General features: G+C 41.8%; 1 protein-coding gene across 2 annotated transcripts in view; it reads right to left on the bottom strand.

Annotated features, from left to right (window-relative positions):
* LOC139755445 (methionine-R-sulfoxide reductase B1-like) overlaps positions 1-25,182 on the bottom strand; it is a 116,637-nt gene extending 91,455 nt beyond the window's left edge. The window contains exons 1-2 of one of the 2 annotated variants that reach the window (XM_071673755.1): positions 24,966-25,182; positions 5,655-5,797 (exon numbers count right to left, since the gene is read on the bottom strand). In XM_071673755.1, coding sequence (XP_071529856.1) covers positions 5,655-5,797; positions 24,966-25,020 — 198 coding nt within the window. In that variant the 5' untranslated portion in view covers positions 25,021-25,182. The remainder of the gene's footprint in view (positions 1-5,654; positions 5,798-24,965) is intronic. The other variant, XM_071673754.1, reaches the window with a different exon arrangement.
* Positions 25,183-25,491: the final 309 nt, after the last annotated feature.

The raw sequence follows: 25,491 nt of genomic DNA, 5'->3' as shown, positions 1-25,491 counted from the left end.
GCACACCACCTCGACCAAAACACCCAATATCTGCCACTCTATCATCAAACACATTCAACAAACCTTCAAAATACTCACTCCATCTCCTTCTCACATCACCACTACTTGTTATCACCTCCCTATTAGCCCCCTTCACTGAAGTTCCCATTTGCTCCCTTGTCTTACGCACTTTATTTACCTCCCAAAACATCTTTTTATTCTCCCTAAAATTTAATGATACTCTCTCACCCCAACTCTCATTTGCCCTCTATTTCACCTCTTGCACCTTTCTCTTGACCTCCTGCCTCTTTCTTTTATACATCTCCCACTCATTTGCATTATTTTCCTGCAAAAATAGTCCAAATGCCTCTATCTTCTCTTTCACTAATAATCTTACTTCTTCATCCCACCACTCACAAACCTTTCTAATCAAACCACCTTCCACGCTTCTCATGCCACAAGCATCTTTTGCACAAGCCATCACTGCTTCCCTAAATACATCCCATTCCTCCCCCACTCCCCTTACCTCCTTTGTATTTTAACTTTCTAAACAGAGAAACAGAAGAAGGAATCACACGGGGAGAGCTCATCCTCCTCGAAAGCTCGGATTGGGGTGTCTAAATGTATGTGGATGTAACCGAGATGAGAAAAAAGGAGAGATAGGTAGTGTGTTTGAGGAAAGGAACCTGGATGTTTTGGCTCTGAGTGAAACGAAGCTCAAGGGTAAATGGGGAAGAGTGGTTTCGGAATGTCTTGGGAGTAAAGTCAGGGGTTAGTGAGAGGACAAGAGCAAGGGAAGGAGTAGCAATACTGAAACTGGAGTGGTGGGAGTATGTGATAGAGTGTAAGAAAGTAAACTCTAGATTGATATGGGTAAAACTGAAAGTTGATGGAGAGAGATGGGTGATTATTGGTGCATATGCACCTGGGCATGAGAAGAAAGATCGTGAGAGGCAAGTGTTTTGGGAGTAGCAGAATGAGTGTGTTAATGGTTTTGATGCACAAGACTGGGTTATAGTGATGGGTGATTTGAATGCGAAGGTGAGTAATGTGGCAGTTGAGGGAATAATTGGTATACATGGGGTGTCCAGTGTTGGAAATGGAAATGGTGAAGAGCTTTTAGATTTATGTGCTGAAAAGGGACTGGTGATTGGGAATACCTGGTTTAAAAAGTGAGATATACATAAGTATACGTATGTAAGTAGGAGAGATGGCCAGAGAGCGTTATTGGATTACATGTTAATTGATAGGCGCGCAAAAGAGAGACTTTTAAATGTTAATGGGATGTCTGATCATTATCTTGTGGAGGCTAAGGTGAAGATTTGTAGAGGCTTTCAGAAAAGAAGAGAGAATGTTGGGGTGAAGAGAGTGGTGAGAGTGAGTGAGCTTGGGAAGGAGACTTGTGTGAGGAAGTACCAGGAAAGACTGAGTACAGAATGGAAAAAGGTGAGAACAAAGGAGGTAAGAGGAGTGGGGGAGGAATGGGATGCATTTAGGAAAGCAGTGATGGCTTGTGCAAAAGATGCTTCTGGCATGAGAAGCGTGGGAGGTGGGCAGATTAGTAAGGGTAGTGAGTGGTGGGATGAAGAAGTAAGATTATTAGTGAAAGAGAAGAGAGAGGCATTTGGACAATTTTTGCAGGGAAATAATGCATATGACTGGGAGATGTATAAAAGAAAGTGGCAGGAGGTCAAGAGAAAGGTGCAAGAGGTGAAAAAGAGGGCAAATGAGAGTTGGGGTGAGACAGTATCATTAAATTTTAGGGAGAATAAAAAGATGTTTTGGAAGGAGGTAAATAAAGTGCGTAAGACAAGGGAACAAATGGGAACTTCAGCAAAGGGGGCTAATGGGGAGGTGATAACAAGTAGTGGTGATGTGAGAAGGAGGTGGAGTGAGTATTTTGAAGGTTTGTTGAATGTGTTTGATGATAGAGTGGCAGATATAGGGTGTTTTGGTCGAGGTGGTGTGCAAAGTGAGAGGGTAAGGGAAAATGATTTGGTAAACAGAGAAGAGGTAGTAATAGCTTTGCGGAAGATGAAAGCCGGCAAGGCGGCGGGATTGGATGGTATTGCAGTGGAATTTATTAAAAAAGGGGGTGACTGTATTGTTGACTGGTTGGTAAGGTTATTTAATGTATGTATGATTCATGGTGAGGTGCCTGAGGATTGGCAGATTGCTTGCATAGCACCACTGTACAAAGGCAAAGGGGACAAAGGTGAGTGCTCAAATTACAGAGGTATAAGTTTGTTGAGTATTCCTGGGAAATTATATGGGAGGGTATTGATTGAGAGGGTGAAGGCATGTACAGAGCATCAGATTGGGGAAGAGCAGTGTGGTTTCAGAAGTGGTAGAGGATGTGTGGATCAGGTGTTTGCTTTGAAGAATGTATGTGAGAAATACTTAGAAAAGCAAATGGATTTGTATGTAGCATTTATGGATCTGGAGAAGGAATATGATAGATTTGATAGAGATGTTCTGTGGAAGGTATTAAGAATATATGGTGTGGGAGGCAAGTTGTTAGAAGTAGTGAAAAGTTTTTATCGAGGATGTAAGGCACGTGTATGCGTAGGAAGAGAGGAAAGTGATTGGTTCTCAGTGAATGTAGGTTTGTGGCAGGGGTGTGTGATGTCTCCATGGTTGTTTAATTTGATTATGGATGGGGTTGTTAGGGAGGTGAATGCAAGAGTTTTGGAAAGAGGGGCAAGTATGCAGTCTGTTGTGGATGAGAGAGCTTGGGAAATGAGTCAGTTGTTGTTCACTGATGATACAGCGCTGGTGGCTGATTCATGTGAGAAACTGCAGAAGCTGGTGACTGAGTTTAGTAAAGTGTGTGAAAGAAGAAAGTTGAGAGTAAATGTGAATAAGAGCAAGGTTATTTGGTACCGTAGGGTTGAGGGTCAAGTCAACTGGGAGGTAAGTTTGAATGGAGAAAAACTGGAGGAAGTGAAGTGTTTTAGATATCTGGGAGTGGATCTGGCAGCGGATGGAACCATGGAAGCGGAAGTGGATCATAGGGTGGGGGAGGGGGCGAAAATTCTGGGAGCCTTGAAGAATGTGTGGAAGTCGAGAACATTATCTCGGAAAGCAAAAATGGGTATGTTTGAAGGAATAGTGGTTCCAACAATGTTGTATGGTTGCGAGGCGTGGGCTATGGATAGAGTTGTGCGCAGGAGGATGGATGTGCTGGAAATGAGATGTTTGAGGACAATGCGCTACCTCGCAAACGCGGGAGACAGCGACAAAGTATAAAAAAAAAGAAAAAAAAAACATCTCTTATCCTATTATTACTTACTTAATCAAACCACCTCACACCACATATTGTCCTCAAACATCTCATTTCCAGAACATCCACCCTCCTGTGCACAACTCTATCCATAGCCCATGCCTCGCAACCATACAACATTATTGGAACCACTATTCCTTCAAACATATCCATTTTTGCTTTCTGAGATAATGTTCTCAACGTCCAAACATTCTTCAAGGCTCCCAGAATTTTCGCCCCCTCCCCCACCCTATGATCCACTTCCGCTTCCATGGTTCCATCCGCTGCCAGATCCACTCCCAGATATCTAAAACACTTCACTTCCTCCAGTTTTTCTCCATTCAAACTCACCTCCCAATTGACTTGACCCTCAACCCTACTGTACCTAATAACCTTGCTCTTATTCACATTTACTCTTAACTTTCTTCTTCCACACACTTTACCAAACTCAGTCACCAGCTTCTGCAGTTTCTCACATGAATCAGCCACCAGCGCTGTATCATCAGCAAACAACAAGTGACTCACTTCCCAAGCTCTCTCATCCCCAACAGACTTCATACTTGCCCCTCTTTCCAAAACTCTTGCATTTACCTCCATAACAACCCCATCTATAAACAAATTAAACAACCATGGAGACATCACACACCCCTGCCGCAAACCTACATTCAATGAGAACCAATCACTTTCCTCTCTTCCTACACGTACACATGCCTTACATCCTCGATAAAAACTTTTCACTGCTTCTAACAACTTTCCTCCCACACCATATATTCTTAATACCTTCCACAGAGCATCTCTATCAACTCTATCATATGCCTTCTCCAGATCCATAAATGTTACATACAAATCCATTTGCTTTTCTAAGTATTTCTCACATACATTCTTCAAAGCAAACACCTGATCCACACATCCTCTACCACTTCTGAAACCACACTGTGTGGTAATAAAAAGAGTGTGGTTGAGAAAGCAGAAGAGGGTGTTTTGAAATGGTTTGGTCACATGGAGAGAATGAGTGAGGAAAGATTGACAAAGAGGATATATGTGTCAGCGGTGGAGGGAACGAGAAGTGGGAGACCAAATTGGAGGTGGAAAGATGGAGTGAAAAAGATTTTGAGTGATACGGGCCTGAACATGCAGGAGGGTGAAAGGAGTGCAAGGAATAGAGTGAATTGGAATGATGTGGTATACCAGGGGTTGACATGCTGTCAATGGATTGAACCAGGGCATGTGAAGCATCTGGGGTAAACCATGGAAAGTTGTGTGGGGCCTGGATGTGGAAAGGGAGCTGTGGTTTCGGTGCATTATTACATGACAGCTTGAGACTGAGTGTGAACGAATGGGGCCTTTGTTGTCTTTTCCTAGCGCCTACCTCACACACATGAGGGGGGAGGGGGTTGTTATTTTATGTGTGGCGAGGTGGTGATGGGAATGAATAAAGGGAGACAGTATGAATTATGTACATGTGTATATATGTATATGTCTGTCTGTGTATATATATGTATATGTTGAGATGTATAGGTAAGTATATTTGCGTGTGTGGACGTGTATGTATATACATGTGTATGTGGGTGGGTTGGGACATTTCTTTCGTCTGTTTCGTTGCGCTACCTCGCTAACGCGGGAGACAGCGACAAAGCAAATAAATATATATATGAGTATATGAGTGGATGGGCCGTTCTTCATCTGTTTCCTGGCTCTACCTTGCTGATGCAGGAAACAGCGATCAAGTATAATAAATAAATAAATAAATAAATAAATATATACAGTTTGCACTTCATTATATGAAACACATCCAGGCAGTGTTGTTAAGATCTTATCATCATTATAATTTAATAGGGAAAGATCGTGTTCAGAAAAAGAGGGTTAAATTTAATGATATTAAATAATATATCCTCTTGCATCTAGATTTCACATCCCATATTCCTATCTCAGTCTGATCATATGAATGTGTTAGTCGAAAATTCTTATCAAAAACTTAAAATAACTATAGCCTAAAGATAACAGGTTAATTGTCAATCAAACATGTTTCAGTTGGTCATAAAACATATTAGTCCTCCAAAAACAAAAATATCAAACAACTTACACAACATAATAAAAAATATAATAATCTGACCAAGTAAGAAAGCAAGGAGGAATAATTTCAGCGCAAAGTAGGAAAGACTTGCTGCAGATGACAAAATCTACACTAAAAAGGAAGGGACATTTTGGTTTCAATTCAGGATCAATAAGCAATCAAATTTCAATGACAAATTAACAAATCAGGTCCAGAAAATATGCTCATGCTGGATAAAGTGATACTCTCTGAATTTCTAACCGTTATCAAATTCCTCAAAGTCCTAGTTTATAGCAAAAGCCTACATACAATAATGTACATCACATGCATTAAACTCCAGAAAAGTAATACAGTAAATACCTTTAATGCAAGTTTACTTTCTTTCCTTTTCTGGACAGAATCACTATTTATAGTATCTACAAATGCAGGCCATGGTGTTCCATGCTTGTATTTCATTTTACTTGAAAACAACTCATGTCCACACCTACGACAAACATAGATGCCTGGAAAATTTTCAGAGATGAAATATTAACATCATATGACACAATGATCTTATATACTTTGTTTCTCTTAGCTTAAACATTGATGAATGTTAAGCCCTATCTGTGGACAGATTGATAGAAATATCACATATTATCATCTCCCGTTTACTGTCTCTATACACTATGCACTTAACAGCATGGATGTTCAGTGCAATGAAGAAAATACATCATTTATGCTAAGCTAAAGTCTCCACAAAAAAAATTCCTGTGATTGCTGTTTAAAATAAGGCTTTCATGCATTGGCTTTCATTTGTAGAGCAAATTCTGTTCCTCATTTATGATGGAGATATCACATTCTGGCATCACTTTACAGTCTTAGAAGTCTGATGAAGATGATCTAATACTTTACTTACCCTGTGGTTCTGAGAGTAGGGGATGCAACTTTTGCTTACCGTCTTTATGTCTACAGAAGTCTCTTGCTAACCATAGGGGTTATGTTCCTGAAACACCCCATGGTTGGCAAAACCATGTCTGGGAAGATATAGGGCCTATGGAAAAAGGAGGTCAGGGAAAGTGATTTTTGAGATACAAATCTTGAGTCCTATAATGAGCACTCCAGGGTTAGAAATAAGCATGTTATACTTCAAAAGCAACTTCATGTTCACTCCAGGATTACTGCCTGGTTATTACACTCCTCCTATCTCTTGTCTTACAGGCAGTATTACAAGCTACCCATGGCTGTATGACACCTGCAGAACCACTGATATTCAAAACCTGATGACATAATTGGTAAAATGGTACACATTCTTTCTAAGCATGTATACTCAAAACCATGTCACAAAACTGTAGTCGGCAAGGGATCTCCAAAGTAATAATCTTACTATTTTTGTTCTGGATGATATTTTTTTCTCCATCAGTAGGTAACCATAAGTCATAGGAAGTTGCCCAAGGAAGAAAAGACCCACTGAGATTTCAAGATGTACTGGCAGGGCTGATTTCACTATCTGGACACTTTTCCTCTTTGAAATGTCATTCCCTCACAAAAACCCAGGTCTGATCAACCCAAGAAGGCCAACTAATAACCTTATGAAGCATATCTGGTTTTATCACCTTACTGGTTTTCCTAGGTTGACCAAACCCTGCAATTTAATGATGGACGATCTTGGAAGAATAAACAGCATCCAGATGACCTCAGCCCTGCCAGTATGTTGTGAATCTTCCTTGTGAAGGCATTTTATAGTCTTCAAGCTAGAATACAAGTCTTTCTCTCCTGGAAAAACTTCTTAGGACCAGTGGTTAGATACTGGTGGAGGAAAAATATCACAAGGAAAAAACCAGAGAAAAATGTCACTAAAACACTAGGATAGAAAGGAAAAGTTGCATCCCTCTATTCTCAGTACTATGTGGTAACTGAGGTGGCAAATCATGTCACCTGATTTCTAAGACTGTACCATGCAGCCAGACATCTGATATCTCCACCATAAGTGAGTAATAATATTTGTTCCACAACTAAACCTGAAGCCAGATTTTTTTCTTTTGGGGGGGTGCTTGTAATTGAAAACTAATACAGTATGTTTTTAACACAAGATGTGAATATACCTTGTCTTCTTACAACATCAGAATGATACACTTCATCATATTGAACGTACAACCTTTTAACCCTTAAAACACTTCTATCATCATATAATGATCATTACAGGATTGTGCTAAACATTACATTTCCATATGCAGGTGATTAGGCAGGTGTAGGCATCTGTACCATCAGTAGCCTACAAAGGTCTCTTTCACTGACAAAAGTGCACGGGAAAAATTCTGCTCACCCTGTGCTTTTACAGCCACCATTATGAGTGTATGGCTGCAGGTATGCACACATGACGACCCCACAAAAAAATACGTATATACACTGTTGGATAAGCTTAGTACTAAGATGAGGAAAAATGCATATGTATCAGTGGCAAAATATGCCATTTCTAACAAGATGATATGAAAGCGAATCCAACACAGGAGGTCTCCCCTCCACTTACCTCAGCTACTGTGAATACTGTAATATTCTAAATATATTCATGTCGGTCAAAATCAATGCTGAGCCATTGTATACTGTAAAAACCAAGCTCAAGGAAAAGTAAGAAATAAAATCTTCAAAATTCTTCCCAACAGACCAGCTGCTCTCCTACCTTACAGCCATCTTTTTTTTTATGTTAGCTAAGACAGCACAGGCAACTGAAGTCCTAATTAAGGCCATCTCATTAATGCTATATAGTCATTTATACATTATACTTTTTCGCTGTCTCACGCGTGATTTAACGCAAGGAAACAGATGAAAGAATGGCCCAACACACCCACATACACATGTATATACATACACGTACACATACGCACATATACATACCTATACATCTCAACGTATACATATATAAACACAAAGACATATACATATATACACACGTACATAATTCATACTGTTTGCCCTTATTCATTCCCGTTGCCACCCCGCCACACATGAAATGACAACCCCCTCACCCCGCATCTGCACAAGTAGCGCTAGGAAAAGACAACAAAGGCCCCATTCGTTCACACTCAGTCTCTAGCTGTCATGCATAATGCACCAAAACCACAGCTCCCTTTCCACATCCAGGCCCCACACAACTTTCCATGGTTTACCCCAGACACTTCACATGCCCTGGTTCAATCCACTGACAGCACGTCCACCCTGGTATACCACATCGTTCCAATTCACTCTATTCCTCGCATGCCATTCACCCTCCTGCATGTTCAGGCCCTGATCCCTCAAAATCTTTTTCACTCCATCTTTCCACCTCCAATTTGGTCTCCCACTTCTCATTCGCTCCACCTCTAACACATATACCCTCTTTGTCAATCTTTCCTCACTCATTCTGTCCATGTGACCAAACCATTTCAAAACACCCTCTTCTGCTCTCTCAACCACACTCTTTTTATTACCACACATCTCTCCTACCCTTTCATTACTCAATCAAACCACCTCATACCACATATTGTCCTCAAACATCTCATTTCCAGCTCATCCACCCTCCTCCACACAACTCTATCTATAGCCCATGCCTCGCAATCATATAATATTGTTGGAACCACTATTCCTTCAAACATTTTTGCTTTCCAAGATGATGTTCTCGATTTCCACACATTTTTCAATGCTCCCAGAACTTTCGCCCCCTCCCCCACCTATGATTCACTTCTGCTTCCATGGTTCCATCCTCGGCCAAATCCACTCCCAGATATCTAAAACACTTCACTTCCTCCAGTTTTTCTCCATTCAAACTTACCTCCCATTTGACTTGTCCCTCTACCCTACTGTACCTAATAACCTTACTCTTATTCACATTTACTCTCAGCTTTCTTCTTTCACACACTTTACCAAACTCAGTCACCAGCTTCTGCAGTTTCTCACATGAATCAGCCACCAGCACTGTATCATCAGCGAACAACAACTGACTCGCTTCCCAAGCTCTCTCATCCACAACAGACTGCATACTTGCCCTTTCCAAAACTCTTGCATTCACCTCCCTAACAACCCCATCCATAAACAAATTAAACAACCATGGAGACATCACACACCCCTGCCGCAAACCAACATTCACTGAGAACCAATCACTTTCCTCTCTTCCTACATGTACACATGCCTTACATCCTCGATAAAAACTTTTCACTGTTTCTAACAAATTGCCTCCCACACCATATATTCTTAATACCTTCCACAGAGTATCTCTATCAACTCTATCATATGCATTCTCCAGATCCATAAATGCTACATACAAATCCATTTGTGCTTCTAAGTATTTCTTATATATATATATATATAATAAGATGTGTGATATATATATAATGATATATATAAAAAGATGTTCTGGAAGGAGGTAAATAAAGTGCGTAAGACAAGGGAGCAAATGGGAACTTCAGTGAAGGGCGCAAATGGGGAGGTGATAACAAGTAATGGTGATGTGAGAAGGAGATGGAGTGAGTATTTTGAAGGTTTGTTGAATGTGTTTGATGATAGAGTGGCAGATATAGGGTGTTTTGGTCGAGGTGGTGTGCAAAGTGAGAGGGTTAGGGAAAATGATTTGGTAAACAGAGAAGAGGTAGTGAAAGCTTTGCGGAAGATGAAAGCCGGCAAGGCAGCAGGTTTGGATGGTATTGCAGTGGAATTTATTAAAAAAGGGGGTGACTGTATTGTTGACTGGTTGGTAAGGTTATTTAATGTATGTATGACTCATGGTGAGGTGCCTGAGGATTGGCAGAATGCGTGCATAGTGCCATTGTACAAAGGCAAAGGGGATAAGAGTGAGTGCTCAAATTACAGAGGTATAAGTTTGTTGAGTATTCCTGGTAAATTATATGGGAGGGTATTGATTGAGAGGGTGAAGGCATGTACAGAGCATCAGATTGGGGAAGAGCAGTGTGGTTTAAGAAGTGGTAGAGGATGTGTGGATCAGGTGTTTGCTTTGAAGAATGTATGTGAGAAATACTTAGAAAAGCAAATGGATTTGTATGTAGCATTTATGGATCTGGAGAAGGCATATGATAGAGTTGATAGAGATGCTCTGTGGAAGGTATTAAGAATATATGGTGTGGGAGGAAAGTTGTTAGAAGCAGTGAAAAGTTTTTATCGAGGATGTAAGGCATGTGTACGTGTAGGAAGAGAGGAAAGTAACTGGTTCTCAGTGAATGTAGGTTTCCGGCAGGGGTGTGTGATGTCTCCATGGTTGTTTAATTTGTTTATGGATGGGGTTGTTAGGGAGGTGAATGCAAGAGTTTTGGAAAGAGGGGCAAGTATGAAGTCTGTTGGGGATGAGAGAGCTTGGGAAGTGAGTGAGTTGTTGTTCGCTGATGATACAGCGCTGGTGGCTGATTCATGTGAGAAACTGCAGAAGCTGGTGACTGAGTTTGGTAAAGTGTGTGGAAGAAGAAAGTTAAGAGTAAATGTGAAAAAGAGCAAGGTTATTAGGTACAGTAGGGTTGAGGATCAAGTCAATTGGGAGGTGAGTTTGAATGGAGAAAAACTGGAGGAAGTGAAGTGTTTTAGATATCTGGGAGTGGATCTGGCAGCGGATGGAAACATGGAAGCGGAAGTGGATCATAGGGTGGGGGAGGGGGCGAAAATTCTGGGGGCCTTGAAAAATGTGTGGAAGTCGAGAACATTATCTCGGAAAGCAAAAATGGATATGTTTGAAGGAATAGTGGTTCCAACAGTGTTGTATGGTTGCGAGGCGTGGGCTATGGATAGAGTTGTGCGCAGGAGGATGGATGTGCTGGAAATGAGATGTTTGAGGACAATGTGTGGTGTGAGGTGGTTTGATCGAGTGAGTAACGTAAGGGTAAGAGAGATGTGTGGAAATAAAAAGAGCGTGGTTGAGAGAGCAGAAGAGGGTGTTTTGAAGTGGTTTGGGCACATGGAGAGAATGAGTGAGGAAAGATTGACCAAGAGGATATATGTGTCGGAGGTGAAGGGAACGAGGAGAAGAGGGAGACCAAATTGGAGGTGGAAAGATGGAGTGAAAAAGATTTTGTGTGATCGGGGCCTGAACATGCAGGAGGGTGAAAGGAGGGCAAGGAATAGAATAAATTGGAGCGATGTGGTATACCGGGGTTGACGTGCTGTCAGTGGATTGAATCAAGGCATGTGAAGCGTCTGGGGTAAACCATGGAAAGCTGTGTAGGTGTGTATATTTGCGTGTGTGGACGTATGTATATACATGTGTATGGGGGGGGGGGTTGGGCCATTTCTTTCGTCTGTTTCCTTGCGCTACCTTGCAAATGCGGGAGACAGCGACAAAGTATAATAAATATATAAATAAATAAATAAAAGTATAATAAATAATAATATATATATATATATATATATATAAATATTTTTTTTCGGTCTCCCGCGTTTGCGAGGTAGCGCAAGGAAACAGACGAAAGAAATGGCCCAACCCACCCCCATACACATGTATATACATACACGTCCACACACGCAAATATACATACCTACACAGCTTTCCATGGTTTACCCCAGACGCTTCACATGCCCGTATTCAATCCACTGACATCAAGTCAACCCCAGTATACCACATCGATCCAATTCACTCTATTCCTTGCCCTCCTTTCACCCTCCTGCATGTTCAGGCCCCGATCACACAAAATCTTTTTCACTCCATCTTTCCACCTCCAATTTGGTCTCCCACTTCTCCTTGTTCCCTCCACCTCCAACACATATATCCTCTTGGTCAATCTTTCCTCACTCATTCTCTCCATGTGCCCAAACCATTTCAAAACACCCTCTTCTGCTCTCTCAACCACGCTCTTTTTATTTCCACACATCTCTCTTACCCTTACGTTACTTACTCAATCAAACCACCTCACACCACACATTGTCCTCAAACATCTCATTTCCAGCACATCCACCCTCCTGCGCACAACTCTATCCATAGCCCATGCCTCGCAACCATACAACATTGTTGGAACCACTATTCCTTCAAACATACCCATTTTTGCTTTCCGAGATAATGTTCTCGACTTCCACACATTCTTCAAGGCTCCCAGGATTTTCGCCCCCTCCCCCACCCTATGATTCACTTCCGCTTCCATGGTTCCATCCGCTGCCAGATCCACTCCCAGATATCTAAAACACTTTACTTCCTCCAGTTTTTCTCCATTCAAACTTACCTCCCAATTGACTTAACCCTCAACCCTACTGTACCTAATAACCTTGCTCTTATTCACATTTACTCTTAACTTTCTTCTTTCACACACTTTACCAAACTCAGTCACCAGCTTCTGCAGTTTCTCACATGAATCAGCCACCAGCGCTGTATCATCAGCGAACAACAACTGATTCACTTCACAAGCTCTCTCATCCACAACAGACTTCATACTTGCCCCTCTTTCCAAAACTCTTGCATTCACCTCCCTAACAACCCCATCCATAAACAAATCAAACAACCATAGAGACATCACACACCCTTGCCGCAAACCTACATTCACTGAGAACCAATCACTTTCCTCTCTTCCTACACGTACACATGCCTTACATCCTCGATAAAAACTTTTCACTGCTTCTAACAACTTGCCTCCCACACCATATATTCTTAATACCTTCCACAGAGCATCTCTATCAACTCTATCATATGCCTTCTCAAGATCCATAAATGCTACATACAAATCCATTTGCTTTTCTAAGTATTTCTCACATACATTCTTCAAAGCAAACACCTGATCCACACATCCTCTACCACTTCTGAAACCACACTGCTCTTCCCCAATCTGATGCTCTGTACATGCCTTCACCCTCTCAATCAATACCCTCCCATATAATTTACCAGGAATACTCAACAAACTTATACCTCTGAAATTTGAGCACTCACTCTTATCCCCTTTGCCTTTGTACAATGGCACTATGCACGCATTCCGCCAATCCTCAGGCACCTCACCATGAGTCATACATACATTAAATAACCTCACCAACCAGTCAACAATACAGTCACCCCCTTTTTTAATAAATTCCACTGCAATGCCATCCAAACCTGCTGCCTTGCCGGCTTCCACAAAGCTTTTACTACCTCTTCTCTGTTTACCAAATCATTTTCCCTAACCCTCTCACTTTGCACACCACCTCGACCAAAACACCCTAAATCTGCCACTCTATCATCAAACACATTCAACAAACCTTCAAAATACTCACTCCATCTCTTTCTCACATCACCACTACTTGTTATCACCTCCCCATTTGCCCCCTTCACTGAAGTTCCCATTTGCCCCCTGTCTTACGCACTTTATTTACCTCCTTCCAGAACATCTTTTTATTCTCCCTAAAATTTAATGATACTCTCTCACCCCAACTCTCATTTGCCCTCTTTTTCACCTCTTGCACCTTTCTCTTGACCTCCTGTCTCTTTCTTTTATACATCTCCCACTCAATTACATTTTTTCCCTGCAAAAATTGTCCAAATGCCTCTCTCTTCTCTTTCACTAATAATATTACTTCTTCATCCCACCACTCACTACCCTTTCTAATCAACCCACTTCCCACTCTTCTCATGCCACAAGCATCTTTTGCGCAATCCATCACTGATTCCCTAAATACATCCCATTCCTCCCCCACTCCCCTTACTTCCATTGTTCTCACCTTTTTCCATTCTGTACTCAGTCTCTCCTGGTACTTCCTCACACAAGTCTCCTTCCCAAGCTCACTTACTCTCACCACCCTCTTCACCCCAACATTCACTCTTCTTTTCTGAAAACCCATACAAATCTTCACCTTAGCCTCCACAAGATGATGATCAGACATCCCTCCAGTTGCACCTCTCAGCACATTAACATCCAAAAGTCTCTCTTTCGCGTGCCTGTCAATTAACACGTAATCCAATAACGCTCTCTGGCCATCTCTCCTACTTACATACGTATACTTATGTATATCTCGCTTCTTAAACCAGGTATTCCCAATCACCAGTCCTTTTTCAGCACATAAATCTACAAGCTCTTCACCATTTCCATTTACAACACTGAACACCCCATGTATACCAATTATTCCCTCAACTGCCACATTACTCACCTTTGCATTCAAATCACCCATCACTATAACCCAGTCTCGTGCATCAAAACCACTAACACACTCATTCAGCTGCTCCCAAAACACTTGCCTCTCTTGATCTTTCTTCTCATGCCCAGGTGCATATGCACCAATAATCACCCATCTCTCTCCATCAACTTTCAGTTTTACCCATATTAATCGAGAATTTACTTTCTTACATTCTATCACATACTCCCACAACTCCTGTTTCAGGAGTACTGCTACTCCTTCCCTTGCTCCTGTCCTCTCACTAACCCCTGACTTTACTCCCAAGACATTCCCAAACCACTCTTCCCCTTTACCCTTGAGCTTCGTTTCACTCAGAGCCAAAACATCCAGGTTCCTTTCCTCAAACATACTACCTATCTCTCCTTTTTTCACATCTTGGTTACATCCACACACATTTAGACACCCAAGTCTGAGCCTTCGAGGAGGATGAGCACTCCCCGCGTGACTCCTTCTTCTGTTTCCCATTTTAGAAAGTTAAAAAAATACAAGGAGGGGAGGATTTCTGGCCCCCCGCTCCCATCCCCTCTAGTCGCCTTCTACGACACGCGAGGAACGCGAGGGAAGTATTCTTTCACCCCTATCCCCAGGGATAATATACATATATATGCATACATATATATATATGTATATATATATATATATATATATATATATATATATATATATATATATATATATATATTTATCCCTGGGGATAAGGGAGAAAGAATACTTCCCACGTATTCCCTGCGTGTCGTAGAAGGCGACTAAAAGGGAAGAGAGCGGGGGGCTGGAAATCCTCCCCTCATTTTTTTTTTTTTTTTTTTTTTTTTTTTTTTTTCCAAAAGAAGGAACAGAGAAGGAGGCCAGGTGAGGATATTCCCTCAAAGGCCCAGTCCTCTGTTCTTAACGCTACCTCGCTAATGCGGGAAATGGTGAATGGTATGAAAGAAAGAATATATATATATATATATATATATATATATATATATATATATATATATATATATATATATATATATATATTTTTTTTTTTTTTATACTTTGTCGCTGATGATACAGCGCTGGTGGCTGATTCATGTGAGAAACTGCAGAAGCTGGTGACTGAGTTTGGTAAAGTGTGTGGAAGAAGAAAGTTAAGAGTAAATGTGAATAAGAGCAAGGTTATTAGGTACAGTAGGGGTGAGGGTCAAGTCAATTGGGAGGTGAGTTTGAATGGAGAAAAACTGGAGGAAGTGAAGTGTTTTAGATATCTGGGAGTGGATCTGTCAGCGGATGGAACCATGGAAGCGGAAGTGGATCATAGGGTGGGGGAGGGGGCGAAAATTTTGGGAGCCTTGAAAAATGTGTGGAAGTCGAGATCATTATCTCGGAAAGCAAAAATGGGTATGTTTGAAGGAATAGTGGTTCCAACAATGTTGTATGGTTGCGAGGCGTGGGCTATGGATAGAGATGTGCGCAGGAGGATGGATGTGCTGGAAATGAGATGTTTGAGGACAATGTGTGGTGTGAGGTGGTTTGATCGAGTGAGTAACGTAAGGGTAAGAGAGATGTGTGGAAATAAAAAGAGCGTGGTTGAGAGAGCAGAAGAGGGTGTTTTGAAATGGTTTGGGCACATGGAGAGAATGAGTGAGGAAAGATTGACCAAGAGGATATATGTGTCGGAGGTGGAGGGAACGAGGAGAAGAGGGAGACCAAATTGGAGGTGGAAAGATGGAGTGAAAAAGATTTTGTGTGATCGGGGCCTGAACATGCAGGAGGGTGAAAGGAGGGCAAGGAATAGAGTGAATTGGAGCGATGTGGTATACAGGGGTTGACGTGCTGTCAGTGGATTGAATCAAGGCATGTGAAGCGTCTGGGGTAAACCAATGGAAAGCTGTGTAGGTATGTATATTTGCGTGTGTGGACGTATGTACATGTGTATGGGGGGGGGGTTGGGCCATTTCTAAAATATATATATATATATATATATATATATATATATATATATATATATATATATATATATATATATTATTTTTTTTATTATTATACTTTGTCGCTGTCTTCCGCGTTTGCGAGGTAGCGCAAGGAAACAGACGAAAGAAATGGCCCAACCCCCCCCCATACACATGTATATACATACGTCCACACACGCAAATATACATACCTACACAGCTTTCGATGGTTTACCCCAGACGCTTCACATGCCTTGATTCAATCCACTGACAGCACGTCAAGCCCGGTATACCACATCGCTCCAATTCACTCTATTCCTTGCCCTCCTTTCACCCTCCTGCATGTTCAGGCCCCGATCACACAAAATCTTTTTCACTCCATCTTTCCACCTCCAATTTGGTCTCCCTCTTCTCCTCGTTCCCTCCACCTCTGACACATATATCCTCTTGGTCAATCTTTCCTCACTCATTCTCTCCATGTGCCCAAACCACTTCAAAACACCCTCTTCTGCTCTCTCAACCACGCTCTTTTTATTTCCACACATCTCTCTTACCCTTACGTTACTCACTCGATCAAACCACCTCACACCACACATTGTCCTCAAACATCTCATTTCCAGCACATCCATCCTCCTGCGCACAACTCTATCCATAGCCCACGCCTCGCAACCATACAACATTGTTGGAACCACTATTCCTTCAAACATACCCATTTTTGCTTTCCGAGATAATGTTCTCGACTTCCACACATTCTTCAAGGCCCCCAGAATTTTCGCCCCCTCCCCCACCCTATGATCCTCTTCCACTTCCATGTTTCCATCCGCTGCCAGATCCACTCCCAGATATCTAAAACACTTCACTTCCTCCAGTTTTTCTCCATTCAAACTCACCTCCCAATTGACTTGACCCTCAACCCTACTGTACCTAATAACCTTGCTCTTATTCACATTTACTCTTAACTTTCTTCTTCCACACACTTTACCAAACTCAGTCACCAGCTTCTGCAGTTTCTCACATGAATCAGCCACCAGCGCTGTATCATCAGCGAACAACAACTGACTCACTTCCCAAGCTCTCTCATCCCAAACAGACTTCATACTTGCCCCTCTTTCCAAAACTCTTGCATTTACCTCCCTAACAACCCCATCCATAAACAAATTAAACAACCATGGAGACATCACACACCCCTGCCGCAAACCTACATTCACTGAGAACCAATCACTTTCCTCTCTTCCTACACGTACACATGCCTTACATCCTCGATAAAAACTTTTCACTGCTTCTAACAACTTTCCTCCTACACCATATATTCTTAATACCTTCCACAGAGCATCTCTATCAACTCTATCATATGCCTTCTCCAGATCCATAAATGCTACATACAAATCCATTTGCTTTTCTAAGTATTTCTCACATACATTCTTCAAAGCAAACACCTGATCCACACATCCTCTACCACTTCTGAAACCACACTGCTCTTCCCCAATCTGATGCTCTGTACATGCCTTCACCCTTTCAATCAATACCCTCCCATATAATTTACCAGGAATACTCAACAAACTTATAACTCTGTAATTTGAGCACTCACTTTTATCCCCTTTGCCTTTGTACAATGGCACTATGCACGCATTCCGCCAATCCTCAGGCACCTCACCATGAGTCATACATACATTAAATAACCTTACCAACCAGTCAACAATACAGTCACCCCCTTTTTTAATAAATTCCACTGCAATACCATCCAAACCTGCTGCCTTGCCGGCTTTCATCTTCCGCAAAGCTTTCACTACCTCCTCTGTTTACCAAATCATTTTCCCTAACCCTCTCACTTTGCACACCACCTCGACCAAAACACCCTATATCTGCCACTCTATCATCAAACACATTCAACAAACCTTCAAAATACTCACTCCATCTCCTTCTCACATCACCACTACTTGTTATCACCTCCCCATTTGCGCCCTTCACTGAAGTTCCCATTTGCTCCCTTGTCTTACGCACTTTATTTATATATATATATATACGCACACATACACACATATACATATATATACATATGAAAAATGTAAGAAATGATTTAGAAAACTGAAACTTCTAGCTTGAAATGAAATGAAAAAAATGAATGTCACATAATGGTTCAACCTCTGGCTATGGAAAAGGGAAATGTATAATTTATTTACACAAATGTCAATAGCAGTTTTCATCAATTTAACCACTGTATCATTCTGCCTGGTCCACTTCTCTTTTCATGAAACAGGAATATTGGCTTACGATGTTTCTCAATTTTCTTCATTACACAAAAGTACAACCATATCTTGGATACATGAGGGTAGGTAGTTGGTCATCCACCATAATAAAGCCTTGAGAGACCAAAAATTTATCTGGACCTCAACTTTTCCAGTACATTTATGAAAAACACTTTTTTTCTTTCCATCTCTATCACTTGAAAAAAAAGAATAAGCCTCAATGTCTAAGCTACATTTTTTCCAATTTCACTATTTTCTTGTCAGAGCACCATGTATGAAAACTATCACTCCAGTAACACAACTATAAACATTTACTTCCCCTTTAAAAAAGTTATATATTATTATATAAATATTTTTTTTCTTTTTTTTTATACTTTGTCGCTGTCTCCCGCGTTTGCGAGGTAGCGCAAGGAAACAGACGAAAGAAATGCCCCCCCCCATACACATGTATATACATACGTCCACACACGCAAATATACATACCTACACAGCTTTCCATGGTTTACCCCAGACGCTTCACATGCCTTGATTCAATCCACTGACAGCACGTCAACCCCGGTATACCACATCGCTCCAATTCACTCTATTCCTTGCCCTCCTTTCACCCTCCTGCATGTTCAGGCCCCGATCACACAAAATCTTTTTCACTCCATCTTTCCACCTCCAATTTGGTCACCCTCTTCTCCTCGTTCCCTCCACCTCCGACACATATATCCTCTTGTCAATCTTTCCTCACTCATTCTCTCCATGTGCCCAAACCATTTCAAAACACCCTCTTCTGCTCTCTCAACCACGCTCTTTTTATTTCCACACATCTCTCTTACCCTTACGTTACTCACTCGATCAAACCACCTCACACCACACATTGTCCTCAAACATCTCATTTCCAGCACATCCATCCTCCTGCGCACAACTCTATCCATAGCCCACGCCTCGCAACCATACAACATTGTTGGAACCACTATTCCTTCAAACATACCCATTTTTGCTTTCCGAGATAATGTTCTCGACTTCCACACATTCTTCAAGGCCCCCAGAATTTTCGCCCCTCCCCCACCCTATGATCCACTTCCGCTTCCATGGTTCCATCCACTGCCAGATCCACTCCCAGATATCTAAAACACTTCACTTCCTCCAGTTTTTCTCCATTCAAACTCACCTCCCAATTGACTTGACCCTCAACCCTACTGTACCTAATAACCTTGCTCTTATTCACATTTACTCTTAACTTTCTTCTTCCACACACTTTACCAAACTCAGTCACCAGCTTCTGCAGTTTCTCACACGAATCAGCCACCAGCGCTGTATCATCAGCGAACAACAACTGACTCACTTCCCAAGCTCTCTCATCCCCAACAGACTTCATACTTGCCCCTCTTTCCAAAACTCTTGCATTTACCTCCCTAACAACCCCATCCATAAACAAATTAAACAACCATGGAGACATCACACACCCCTGCCGCAAACCTACATTCACTGAGAACCAATCACTTTCCTCTCTTCCTACACGTACACATGCCTTACATCCTTGATAAAAACTTTTCACTGCTTCTAACAACTTTCCTCCCACACCATATATTCTTAATACCTTCCACAGAGCATCTCTATCAACTCTATCATATGCCTTCTCCAGATCCATAAATGCTACATACAAATCCATTTGCTTTTCTAAGTATTTCTCACATACATTCTTCAAAGCAAACACCTGATCCACACATCCTCTACCACTTCTGAAACCACACTGCTCTTCCCCAATCTGATGCTATGTACATGCCTTCACCCTCTCAATCAATACCCTCCCATATAATTTACCAGGAATACTCAACAAACTTATACCTCTGTAATTTGAGCACTCACTCTTATCCCCTTTGCCTTTGTACAATGGCACTATGCACGCATTCTGCCAATCCTCAGGCACTTCACCATGAGTCATACATACATTAAATAACCTTACCAACCAGTCAACAATACAGTCACCCCCTTTTTTAATAAATTCCACTGCAATACCATCCAAACCTGCTGCCTTGCCGGCTTTCATCTTCCGCAAAGCTTTCACTACCTCTTCTCTGTTTACCAAATCATTTTCCCTAACCCTCTCACTTTGCACACCACCTCGACCAAAACACCCTATATCTGCCACTCTATCATCAAACACATTCAACAAACCTTCAAAATACTCACTCCATCTCTTTCTCACATCACCACTACTTGTTATCACCTCCCCATTTGCGCCCTTCACTGAAGTTCCCATTTGCTCCCTTGTCTTACGCACTTTATTTACCTCCTTCCAGAACATCTTTTTATTCTCCCTAAAATTTAATGATACTCTCTCACCCCAACTCTCATTTGCCCTTTTTTTCACCTCTTGCACCTTTCTCTTGACCTCCTGTCTCTTTCTTTTATACATCTCCCACTCAATTGCATTTTTTCCCTGCAAAAATCGTCCAATGCCTCTCTCTTCTCTTTCACTAATACTCTTACTTCTTCATCCCACCACTCACTACCCTTTCTAATCAACCCACCTCCCACTCTTCTCATGCCACAAGCATCTTTTGAGCAATCCATCACTGATTCCCTAAATACATCCCATTCCTCCCCAACTCCCCTTGCTTCCATTGTTCTCACCTTTTTCCATTCTGTACTCAGTCTCTCCTGGTACTTCCTCACACAGGTCTCCTTCTCAAGCTCACTTACTCTCACCACCCTCTTCACCCAAACATTCACTCTTCTTTTCTGAAAACCCATACAGATCTTCACCTTAGCCTCCACAAGATAATGATCAGACATCCCTCCAGTTGCACCTCTCAGCACATTAACATCCAAAAGTCTCTCTTTCGCACGCCTGTCAATTAACACGTAATCCAATAATGCTCTCTGGCCATCTCTCCTACTTACATAAGTATACTTATGTATATCTCGCTTTTTAAACCAGGTATTCCCAATCATCAGTCCTTTTTCAGCACATAAATCTACAAGCTCTTCACCATTTCCATTTACAACACTGAACACCCCATGTATACCAATTTTTCCCTCAACTGCCACATTACTCACCTTTGCATTCAAATCACCCATCACTATAACCCGGTCTCGTGCATCAAAACCACTAACACACTCATTCAGCTGCTCCCAAAACACTTGCCTCTCTTGATCTTTCTTCTCATGCCCAGGTGCATATGCACCAATAATCACCCACCTCTCTCCATCAACTTTCAGTTTTACCCATATTAATCGAGAATTTACTTTCTTACACTCTATCACATACTCCCACAACTCCTGTTTCAGGACTATTGCTACTCCTTCCCTTGCTCTTGTCCTCTCACTAACCCCTGACTTTACTCCCCAGACATTCCCAAACCACTCTTCCCCTTTACCCTTGAGCTTCCTTTCACTCAGAGCCAAAACATCCAGGTTCCTTTCCTCAAACATACTACCTATCTCTCCTTTTTTCACATCTTGGTTACATCCACACACATTTAGGCACCCCACTCTGAGCCTTCGAGGAGGATATATATTATTATTTATCATACTTTGTCGCTGTCTCCCGCGTTTGCGAGGTAGCGCAATGAAACAGACGAAAGAAATGGCACAACCCCCCCCCATACACATGCATATACATACGTCCACACACGCAAATATACATACCTACACAGCTTTCCATGGTTTACCCCAGACGCTTCACATGCCTTGATTCAATCCACTGACAGCACGTCAAGCCCGGTATACCACATCGCTCCAATTCACTCTATTCCTTGCCCTCCTTTCACCCTCCTGCATGTTCAGGCCCCGATCACACAAAATCTTTTTCACTCCATCTTTCCACCTCCAATTTGGTCTCCCTCTTCTCCTCGTTCCCTCCACCTCCGACACATATATCCTCTTGGTCAATCTTTCCGCACTCATTCTCTCCATGTGCCCAAACCACTTCAAAACACCCTCTTCTGCTCTCTCAACCACGCTCTTTTTATTTCCACACATCTCTCTTACCCTTACATTACTCACTCGATCAAACCACCTCACACCACACATTGTCCTCAAACATCTCATTTCCAGCACCTCCATCCTCCTACGCACAAATCTATCCATAGCCCATGCCTCGCAACCATACAACATTGTTGGAACCACTATTCCTTCAAACATACCAATTTTTGCTTTCCGAGATAATGTTCTCGACTTCCACACATTCTTCAAGGCCCCCAGAATTTTCGCCCCCTCCCCCACCCTATGATCCACTTCCACTTCCATGGTTCCATCCGCTGCCAGATCCACTCCCAGATATCTAAAACACTTCACTTCCTCCAGTTTTTCTCCATTCAAACTCACCTCCCAATTGACTTGACCCTCAACCCTACTGTACCTAATAACCTTGCTCTTATTCACATTTACTCTTAACTTTCTTCTTCCACACACTTTACCAAACTCAGTCACCAGCTTCTGCAGTTTCTCACATGAATCAGCCACCAGCACTGTATCATCAGCGAACAACAACTGACTCACTTCCCAAGCTCTATCATCCCAACAGACTTCATACTTGCCCCTCTTTCCAAAACTCTTGCATTTACCTCCCTAACAACCCCATCCATAAACAAATTAAACAACCATGGAGACATCACACACCCCTGCCGCAAACCGACATTCACTGAGAACCAATCACTTTCCTCTCTTCCTACACGTACACATGCCTTACATCCTCGATAAAAACTTTTCACTGCTTCTAACAACTTTCCTCCCACACCATATATTCTTAATACCTTCCACAGAGCATCTCTATCAACTCTATCATATGCCTTCTCCAGATCCATAAATGCTACATACAAATCCATTTGCTTTTCTAAGTATTTCTCACATACATTCTTCAAAGCAAACACCTGATCCACACATCCTCTACCACTTCTGAAACCACACTGCTCTTCCCCAATCTGATGCTCTGTACATGCCTTCACCCTCTCAATCAATACCCTCCCATATAATTTACCAGGAATACTCAACAAACTTATACCTCTGTAATTTGAGCACTCACTCTTATCCCCTTTGCCTTTGTACAATGGCACTATGCACGCATTCCGCCAATCCTCAGGCACCTCACCATGAGTCATACATACATTAAATAACCTTACCAACCAGTCAACAATACAGTCACCCCCTTTTTTAATAAATTCCACTGCAATACCATCCAAACCTGCTGCCTTGCTGGCTTTCATCTTCCGCAAAGCTTTCACTACCTCTTCTCTGTTTACCAAATCATTTTCCCTAACCCTCTCACTTTGCACACCACCTCGACCAAAACACCCTATATCTGCCACTCTATCATCAAACACATTCAACAAACCTTCAAAATACTCACTCCATCTCCTTCTCACATCACCACTACTTGTTATCACCTCCCCATTTGCGCCCTTCACTGAAGTTCCCATTTGCTTCCTTGTCTTACGCACTTTATTTACCTCCTTCCAGAACATCTTTTTATTCTCCCTAAAATTTAATGATACTCTCTCACCCCAACTCTCATTTGCCCTTTTTTTCACCTCTTGCACCTTTCTCTTGACCTCCTGAAGAGGGTGGTGAGAGTAAGTGAGCTTGGGAAGGAGACCTGTGTGAGGAAGTACCAGGAGAGACTGAGTACAGAATGGAAAAAGGTGAGAATAATGGAAGTAAGGGGAGTGGGGGAGGAATGGGATGTATTTAGGGAATCAGTGATGGATTGCGCAAAAGATGCTTGTGGCATGAGAAGAGTGGGAGGTGGGTTGATTAGAAAGGGTAGTGAGTGGTGGGATGAAGAAGTAAGAGTATTAGTGAATGAGAAGAGAGAGGCATTTGGACGATTCTTGCAGGGAAAAAATGCAATTGAGTGGGAGATGTATATATATATATATATATAAAAGTTATATATATTATCCCTATGTATAGGGGAAAAAGAATACTTCCCATGTATTCCCTGTGTTTTGTAGAAGGCGACTAAAAGGGGTGGGAGCAGGGGGCTGGAAACCCTCCCCTCTTTTTTTTTTCTTTTTTTTTTGGATTGTAGCCCAGCACACTAGGGATACTGTCGCGGCACATCGATTGCAAACCTCTGTCCGCCAGCTTTACAGGTGTATGTCACCGAACATACTGCATCTTCTTGGATTTCGCTGGACTTTATAGTTTAACCAGACCCATCACCGAATTGGGTTTGTTTGTAATGTCTGTACTTACGTTTTCACAAGTTTACCAATCTGTGTCGATCCAGCACTGGAAACAGCGGTACTTTCTCGGTCTCATAAAATGACCAGTTAAAGGTAATAGCTTGACAGCTGTTGACCTTCCGGTGCCTTCTCGCACAGACCAAGCAGAGCAATTAACAGTATATTGCATTTCACCTTTGTAGCGTTTAACAATGTTACTAATATACATATTATTCACCTTTGCTTTCAACTCCAAGCAAGTCCTTTCCCACTAACCTGGCGAAAAATTGTCTCTATATATTTCCTCCTTAAACCACGAGCAGTAGGCCATGTTTCAGAGTTTATTCTGTCCACAGAGTCGCCACTCGAAGAGCTTCTCTCTAGTATCTAGCCAACCCTTCGTTACCTAAACAGTGGAAATATGGCGTTTATTTGCTATACAATTCCGGCCGGTATTACGTATTCAAATATCTATTTATATCTGTGTATATTGCTTTACAACTGGTACAGTAAGCTTGACCCACTTTCCCTTACCTTATGAAATTTAAACTTTTATTTTCTGGATTTTATAAATTTTTTTTTTTATCTCCATTGATATCTAAATTTTCGTGGGCCACATACGCAGTGAGAGTGTATGTGATTTTAAAATGATCTTTAATACATGAAAAAGGCTTTGATTTTTTTGGGTCGATGGATATAGTCTGTCATTGACAGCATGAAATACCAAAGCCTGCACGAACGAACCAACCAACCTTCAAACTGTAATGTCTGGTAAGCAAGAAAAAAGTCACTCTGTTTCCTC

This window comes from Panulirus ornatus, chromosome 19 (genome assembly GCF_036320965.1).
Source record: "Panulirus ornatus isolate Po-2019 chromosome 19, ASM3632096v1, whole genome shotgun sequence".
Lineage (NCBI taxonomy): Eukaryota > Metazoa > Arthropoda > Malacostraca > Decapoda > Palinuridae > Panulirus > Panulirus ornatus.
This window is presented reverse-complemented; position numbering and strand designations above follow the sequence as displayed.